Source organism: Lissotriton helveticus, chromosome 6 (assembly GCF_964261635.1).
Source record: "Lissotriton helveticus chromosome 6, aLisHel1.1, whole genome shotgun sequence".
Taxonomy (NCBI): Eukaryota; Metazoa; Chordata; class Amphibia; order Caudata; family Salamandridae; genus Lissotriton; species Lissotriton helveticus.
This window is the reverse complement of record NC_136067.1, coordinates 96,259,733-96,268,493: the sequence shown is the minus strand read 5'-3', so window position 1 is coordinate 96,268,493 and position 8,761 is coordinate 96,259,733. Positions and strand designations below refer to the sequence as shown.

General features: G+C 45.8%; 1 protein-coding gene across 1 annotated transcript; it reads left to right on the top strand.

The window, feature by feature from the left end:
• Positions 1-3,411: 3,411 nt before the first annotated feature.
• On the top strand, positions 3,412-8,482 carry LOC144761232 (zinc finger BED domain-containing protein 4-like). Its single transcript, XM_078646706.1, has 2 exons — positions 3,412-5,968; positions 8,224-8,482. Exon 1 carries the CDS (start codon positions 3,777-3,779, stop codon positions 5,961-5,963), a length of 2,187 nt encoding a protein of 728 aa, XP_078502832.1. The 5' UTR covers positions 3,412-3,776; the 3' UTR covers positions 5,964-5,968; positions 8,224-8,482.
• The last annotated feature ends 279 nt before the right edge of the window (positions 8,483-8,761 follow it).

Below are 8,761 nucleotides of genomic sequence, written 5' to 3'. Positions count from 1 at the left end.
TTAAAATGTTTCTAATTTTTAAGCCAATATCTGACCCTAGTACCCCATGTAGTTAGTGTGTAGGCATGCATGAGTTCATTGTATTAACTTTCTGTGGTTGGCCTGGCCATGTGTTGGCGGCCATTTAATGTTTCCAGCCACTTGCTCTTGCCATAGGCCTCCAACCTTGTGGCCTACTCTGGCAGTAGGCCATAGGTACTACTCATAGGCTCATGAAAGTTAATCAACTGTTTTTGTGGTGTACCCTTAATGTGAAAATCATGGATGGCTTGGATTGATATAGAAAATCTTATTTTTATGTGTGGGGTATTTCTGGTTTTGGGTGTGTTTAAACTTTAAATACTCTGTCAATTTCTGCCATTAGGTAACCCTAGGAATACAGCTTGGGTAGTTTTGGTAACTTCGCACCATGTGAGCACGTGAACTTACATTTTTTGTCGTGTTCGCGCACTCAATGTACTTGCTCGGGAACGCGAACACGACTTTTTATTCCGTTCGCGCTGCCGAACATGCCGATTTAGCATTCTCGCGGACAATATGTCCCGAGTTGCATAAAAGTTTCTCAAAAATGTTGCAGGTCTTTCTTGTGCACCTAAAAAGTCCTCATTTATGTTATGTTCTCATTTTGGTAGTAGTTTTCTCTTTTTGGAGCATGGACCACTTCCATTTTCTCTCCTCTGTTATTTTTTTTTTTTTTTGGGGTGGGGTGACCAATTTGGGCGGTGGTGTGGTGTGTCCATTTTCTGAAGCAAAGCATTGTCCCTTTGCCATAGGCATTATTGTCTGTCTTCTCTTTCTTGTCATGTTGTTGTTGGTGGCCAGGCCATGTGGTGGCGGCCATTTTGTGTATGCTTCCTTTGTGATTTATTTTGCCATGTTGTTGTTGGTGGCCAGGCCATGTGGTGGAGGCCATTTTGTAAAGTTGTCCATGTTGTTGTTGGTGGCCAGGCCCTATGGTGGTGATCTTTTTGTGTATGCTTCCTTTGTGATTTATTTTGCCATGTTGTTGTTGGTGGCCAGGCCATGTGGTGGAGGCCATTTTGTGTATACATCCTTTGTGATTTTGCCATGTTGTTGTTGGTGGCCAGGCCATGTGGTGGCGGCCATTTTGTGTATGCTTCCTTTGTGATATATTTTGCCATGTTGTTGTTGGTGGCCAGGCCATGTGGTGGAGGCCATTTTGTAAAGTTGTCCATGTTGTTGTTGGTGGCCAGGCCCTATGGTGGTGATCTTTTTGTGTATGCTTCCTTTGTGATTTATTTTGCCATGTTGTTGTTGGTGGCCAGGCCATGTGGTGGAGGCCATTTTGTGTATACATCCTTTGTGATTTTGCCATGTTGTTGTTGGTGGCCAGGCCCTATGTCGGCGGCCATTTTGTGTGTCCTTCCTTTGTGCTTTTGCCATAGGCATAGGCCTCCAACCTTGTGGCCTACTCTGGCAGTAGGCCATAGGTACTACTCATAGTAGGGTCATGAAAGTTAATCAACTGTTTTTGTGGTGTACCCTTAATGTGAAAATCATGGATGTCTTGGATTGATATAGAAAATCTTATTTTTATGTGTGGGGTATTTCTGGTTTTGGGTGTGTTTAAACTTTAAATACTCTGTCAATTTCTGCCATTAGGTAACCCTAGGAATACAGCTTGGGTAGTTTTGGTAACTTCGCACCATGTGAGCACGTGAACTTACATTTTTTGTCGTGTTCGCGCACTCAATGTACTTGCTCGGGAACGCGAACACGACTTTTTATTCCGTTCGCGCTGCCGAACATGCCGATTTAGCATTCTCGCGGACAATATGTCCCGAGTTGCATAAAAGTTTCTCAAAAATGTTGCAGGTCTTTCTTGTGCACCCAAAAAAACAGAATTTGTCATTTGGTTGTTGTTTTGGGAGCCTGGGCAGGGGTTTCTTTTTATGTGTTTTTGCGGTGTTATGTTTACAACCTCTGTCTTAGCCATGGGCTATTTATTCCTTGCACATTAACCTGTCATGTGCAGCAGGCATCCTCGTTTTTCTGTCCATATTGGTATCTATAGGCCTGCTTGACTTTATTAGTTCTTTCTGGACTTCATGTGGCCTTTGAGCTGTGGTGCTGCTGGACTGGTATTATTAGTCTTCTGTTTTGTCTTTTATACATTGACCTGTGTGTCTTTCAATTGTTCATGTTGCCTTACTGCTTGTTTGACTGATGTTGTTCTGCCTTCTTTACTTGTAGGTGCACAAAAAAGACTGAGGAGGTGCTGGTTGTTTTTTCATCCATCGCTCGTTCTACTGCCAGACGGACGTCCTTCAGTTGTACGCCACGTGTGGTGTGTGACTCATCTGACCAGACATCTCTGCAATTTGTGCTGCTGTGAGCTGACTGACATCAGAAGAAGATGGGCCCTAAGAAAGCTACCAGGTCCTCCACCACAAAGAAAGTTGCTGCGAAGAAGGAACAGCAGAAGGAAGTGTCACTTAAGTCTGGTATGGACCCCAAAACCTTTTTTGGCACCCCAAAAGGTACGCCTGCAGCAGCGGGGTCTGGGGTGCAAGCTGGGACCAGCACATCTGCATTAGTGGGGGCAAGCCAGCATCCCAGGGCCAAGCACATGATGAGGGTCGAAGAGGTAGCCAGCCTTCTGCTTGCGAGCAGTGATACTGAGCCAGAACTAAACTTATCGCTGTCTCAAAGTAGTACACAATCCACGCAAGATGGAAGTGCTCAACAACCACCGCCAGCAGTAGATGTTCAACAACCACAACCACCGCCCGCAATAGGAGTTGTTCACCCACAACCACAACCACTTCCCGCAACAGTTGTTGAACAACCACAACCACCGCCCGCAACAGTTGTTGTTGAAAAACCCCAGCCCGCAATAGTACTTCCTCAAGAACAACAACCACCATCTCCGCACCAAATAGTAGTAGTTGTTCCTCCCGAAGTCGGGGCAGTTCAGGAAGTAGAGCCTCCTTCCGAGCAAGAAGAAGAGGAAGCCACTTCTGTAGGTGATCTATTTCCTTTGAATTCACCAAGGGAAAGGAGGGTTAGTGCATCGAGTTCTTCGCAAAGCATCCCTTCCGATGACCTTGATACGGATTGGCAGCCACAACTATCTGCGCATTCAAAGGAGAGACATCCCAAGAAGACCATGCTAGGAAAAAGGAAGTTTCCAGGCAGGACTTGAACTTATGGAGGTCGATGTAGGTGAGCAGGATACTGCTGGTGATAAAGACGGGTCTGACACTGTCATCATCACAAGCGTTATTCCTGGTGCAGAGGATGTAGAGACAAACATTTTCACCCTATCCAGAAATGCTGCAATGACTGATGAGCAGGTACCACGTATAACTCCTACACACTCAACACCCACAGTAACACCAGCTCCAATTTTTTCAACAGCGAAGGCCCGGCAGCATCCGACATCCAGCAGAAGCGCCACTTCAACAGAAGGAGGTAGTGGCAGTACTAGGACTGAGCTGTCCCATAGTGAAATTCCACAATCCTCCAGTCCATCCGGCATTGGCAGTGGGTCCTCCTCTTCCTATGGCAGGAGACAAAAGTTTACCTCCCCAGTGTGGGACTTCTTTACGGTTCACCCAGTTCAGGAGAACATTGCTGTATGCACCATTTGTCATGCCAATGTTAGTCGTGGTAAGCTTGGTACAAACTATGGGACTGGAGGCCAAACGACCCATTTGAAAAAAACACACGTGATCAGGTGGGAGAACCACCTTGCAAGCTTAAAAAATGTTAGCACTCGTGTTGGTGGGGATACAGTGGTACAAGGTCCACTCATGGTTGATCAGGAGGTAGAAGAAGAGGGAGACGATGACCTTCTATCTAGGAGTGGTACACAATCGACCCCTGTCGCCAGTACTGGAGTGGTAAAGACCACATCCTCCGCATCTGCAACTTCTCAGTGGCACCAGAGTCAGCTGGAAACACCAAGGAGTGCAAAGTCTGCGATGCAAGGTGGTCCGTCTAGCACAACTCAAAGACATGCAAAGCAGCTTACCATTCCTAGCATGTTAAGGCAGGAGGGAAAGTACGAGCGGAACCACCCAGTAGCACGTTTATACAATGCCAAACTTGCGAAAATGTTAGCACTGGACCTTCTCCCATTTTCATTTGTTGAGGCTGTTGGATTTCTGGAATTAGTGGCAACCCTCTGCCCAAAATGGAACGTTCCCAGTCGCTACTATTTTGCCCGAGTGGCTGTTCCAGCACTACACCACGATGTGCTGGAATTGATTGGGAAAGCCTTACAACAGAGTGTTGTCCATTGTATCCACCTGACAACAGACATGTGGAGCAGTTGCGATGCTACAGATTTCATGTGCATCACCGCACACTGGATCTCTTTTGCAGGTGTTAAAGACAAGTTAACTTCAGGCCTCCGTGACGTTGCTGGAATTTTTAATGATACGCGCAGACATGCAACTATAGCCATGTTTGGTATGGACAAAAGTCATACTGCTGAAAACATTTTGTCTGACTTTAATGACAAGGTCTTTGAATGGCTGAAACCAAGAGGCCTTAAGATTGGTTTTGTTTCCACCGACAATGGCAGTAATGTAGTGAAGGCAATGAGAGAAGGACATTATTTCAGGGTACCCTGTTTGGCACACTGCATAAACTTAGTCGTGCAAGACTTTCTGAAAAATGAAGCCAAAGTCAGCAACATAATGGCCATCTGCAGAAGAATATGCACGCACTTTAACCATTCTTTCAAAGGACGGAAGCTGCTACGGGTCATTCAGCAAGAGCATAGGTTGCCAGTCAAAGCACTGATACAGGAGGTCCCAACACGTTGGAACTCAACTTATTTCATGCTTGAGCGTCTCTTTGAGCAGTACATCCCACTGAATGCTTATGTCATGTCAAGAAGATTAGGGGATCCTACTGTTAATCTTAAAGCCCTGACCATTGAGATGTGGCAGTGGGACCTCATTAAATGCATCACAGAGATGCTCCAACCCTTTGAGGTCTTCACACGTGCAGTTAGCAGGGAGGACTGTACTATGGGCCAAGCCATCCCATTGTTGTACATGCTTGAGCAACAGGTGAAGGAGGTCTGTGAAACATACGAAGGTGACGAACAAAAAGTTGATGCATATACCTTAGCCAAGGGCTTAGTCAACCGCTTGTGTGAAAATGTAAGGCTCAACAATATTGTGTCAGGTGAACATTACATAACTGCAACAATCTTGGATCCACGGTACAAATTATTTGTCAGCAGTAACGAAGTAATTCCATTTTCAGATGAGGATGTTGACAAGTACAAAACTTCCATAGCTGCGGAAGCTAATGAGTTAGAAACTGAACGGCTGTTACTTAAAGGCCTGCCACTGCCAGCCCAGGCCAGTCCAAGTACTCCTGACGCAAGTTCTTCACAGCGTGAGAGCAGTGCGTCTGCTTTCCAGCAGGCACCAACAGTACCAAAAGCAGCACCTACACGATCTGATTCAGCAGACCCAACCAAAAGCATAACTGCTTTTTTTCTACAGAAAGGGATGGGTAAGTCCGTTGCTGTTGCAAAGGGAAAAGAGGACCAGCAAAGCCGAGCACCAATGAACATTGAGCGGATGGTTCAGGCCTATCTGGATGACACAACAGAGGTGTTCATGGAGCAAAGCCCATTGGTCTATTGGTATGAAAGAAGGAGACAGTGGCCAGTGCTGAGCAGGCTGGCGATAAAGTATCTGGCTTGTCCTGTAGCCAGTGTCTCCTCTGAGCGGGTTTTCAGTGCTGCTGGTGCCATTGTCACATCGAAAAGGACTAGTCTCTCCCCCAAAAGCGTGGAGCGGCTGACAATGATAAAAATGAATCAACGCTTCATACCACCAGACTATCAAGTACGTGAATCACCGCCGGATGAAGAAAGCGAGTGTGAAGAAGACGTCCTCACTACTGGGTTACATGACCTACTTCTGTCTGAACGCACAGAGTTTGAGGACGAGCTCCTCTTCCCTGACAACTAGGACAGGTATATTAAAGGAATGATGCAATGCATTGCATAGGATTGTTTAGCCGACTCTGAGCAAATGTGCATGGAATTAAAGTATACTAGTAGTAACTTCAGACTCACGTGATGGGCAATTTTCCCATGTTATTTAATAATATAAATTATTTATGCACTTGTGACCCTACTACTACAGGTGCAGTCAGTACTTAATTTATCGTTCGTAGTTCATGTTCATGTTGCACAACGTACATTATTTGGTGAAACAGTCCCCCCTCCACCCCCCAACAAACACAAATGAACTTCAAATGTTTTCTTGTGAAAATATCTTTGTTTTATTTTTATATTTTCATAATGATAATAGAAAAATAAAATATATAACAAATGTAACCCCCTGACCCAGAGCTGTCCCTACCCTCCCCTAACCCCAACCAAATTTCAACCCAAATGTACACCCCAACTCCCACATCCCACCCACCAACAAAAGGATTAAAAAAGGGGCAAAAAACAGGGTCCATTTCAAAGCCGGCGGGCTTTCAGGTGTTTGTCCACCAGTATCTTCACACGCTCCTCTAGACCGTCCTCCTGCTTCTTCCGCTCCTCCTCCAACTTCGCTACCCGGCGGAGAATCTTTGCTTTGAAATCACGGCACCTACACTTGCATGCATGTTGTTGTTGTTGTTGTTGTGGGGGGTCCGCCGAAGATGTAACAATGCGGCGGCGGGCGGCTGCCTGACCACGGCGACGTAGTCCTGCAGGCTTGGGGCCCGGGGCATTGGAAGAGGCAGCAGCTGCTGCCGCCGCCTCCTCCTCCTCCTCCTCGGCCTGATCCACCAGCCGGCGGTAGGCCTCTACAATTGCCTGCAGTTTCCGCTGCCGGGCCCGGACTGCCAACTCCTTCCTTGTTGGTTTTTGGGAAGGAGTAACTATAAAGAAAGAAACAGAATTGTTAATCCAAACTCCCCGCAAATCAAGAACACAACATTGATTCAACACATAGTGGGCGGCACAGTAGCACTAGCAAGCAAGCTGAGTACCAGAAATTGTGTTGCGTCTATCTTGAACATTCTACAGCCTCTATTAATTTTTCGGACTTTTTGTCACGGCATTATGCCTGCCCTATTAGCATGGGTGTACTTCAACGGACACACACATTAGAACGAACACCTGTCTTTTTCATATCTCCTTTTGTTCCGGGAAGGCGGGAACACTCTCAAAGTAACATTAATTAACAGGGGGCAGCTAGTAGCACATGTCTAGTAAAGACTATAATACTTTATACCGCGCAACAAACCTTATTTGGTTTGTGTTTCACCAGCAACGACCCATGCACCCAGTCGTCCCCTCCTTCCCTTGCCTTTGGGTTTGCCCAAAACACCGCTGCTGCTGAGACTATCCACTAACCACCGGTATTGGGTGTGTCTCCCAACCACGCTGGCAGCTGTGTTTTCCCCTTTACATGCTTTAACAACAACCCATGCATCCGACTGCTATCAGGCACTTGCATTACTGTAGTGGTAATGCTTAGCATGCTAATGACAAGTAAAGGTAACATCATATATTTTCCAGTAGAGTACAGTGAGAAAGTTTTCCCCTCCCACCAAGTAATGCAGATCACTATTGAATGTAACTTACCATCGCCCGCCGCTGTTGGCTCCCCCCCCACTGCTGCTGGTGTAGGTGCCTCTGTTCCTCCTGTCCCCGCCGGGATCGCTGAAGCTGCGCCGCTGTCCCCGTCGGCACTGGTCGATGGTAAGGGTTCTGCACCTATAAAAATAAGTACACCTTTTTAGATGGATGCACAGCCCCCTTTGTACTTGTTCACCAAGAATGGAGTTCTTCAAAACAGTGAAGTCCAACGTACGTAATCAGTATGAGTCCACATTGCATAGTACAGCAGAGTCACTACACATATTATTAGCATTCATTGTTATGGTATGGTACCCAAGCTCATCTCATCTGTCCTGCTACTCTAGTCCTTGGAAATTGGAAGTGAACTATGTAACCTTTGTACATCAATGTATCTAGTTTTGCGCATGTGTTAACTCGCAGCTTGTTGCGCAGTACGAGAAGACGCTCTGGGGCAACACATCATTGTTCAATGCATACACCTGAAGAGGTGGGAAAGTAAAAGGGCCCGTATTTAAGTTTTCTATGTGGATTGTGGGATAGAGTTTGCTTACAGGTTACAACTTCTTTTTAGCATGGCTGCATAAAACTGGCATAAATGTATTTAATACTGTCTAACGTGCACCACTTTTGTCATTATTTTTCGGCAGGTGAGAAGATTGCCTTCTACGAAGCGGACATTTCCATAGCTTACAAAAAAAGAGGAATATCTGACCAGTATACGTTGGTGAGAGGTCTCCGATAGTTGCCACATTTCCCTATTGTGCACTAGTAGCTGTACAAATGTTGATTACTTTATTATGCCTGTTTTAACTCTGGATTTTTTCTGGTGGGCCCTTCAACGTATTGGACGGAACAACTTAAAAACATTGATGTTACTTACTTACTTCTAACAAAATAAAGCTTTTGAATGACCACTTTGACTCTGAAGTTTATTTTCAGTGTCTGTTGTCTTAGAGACTCACACGAGTGAGTGAGCAAAAGGGGGTTTCTTAGGTAACGGTTTGTGTCCTAAAAGCATTCGGCATCTTGGTATTGGGGTTCAGGAGTGTGATTTGAACAATAGACCAATGACTCAGGCCATATAGGCTGACGTTCAGTGAATTGTGCGTTCCTCAGAGTTCTGTGACTGAGGTGTAAGTAAGGTCCAACCTGCCTATCAGTACCAACAACATCCAATTTTCGTGT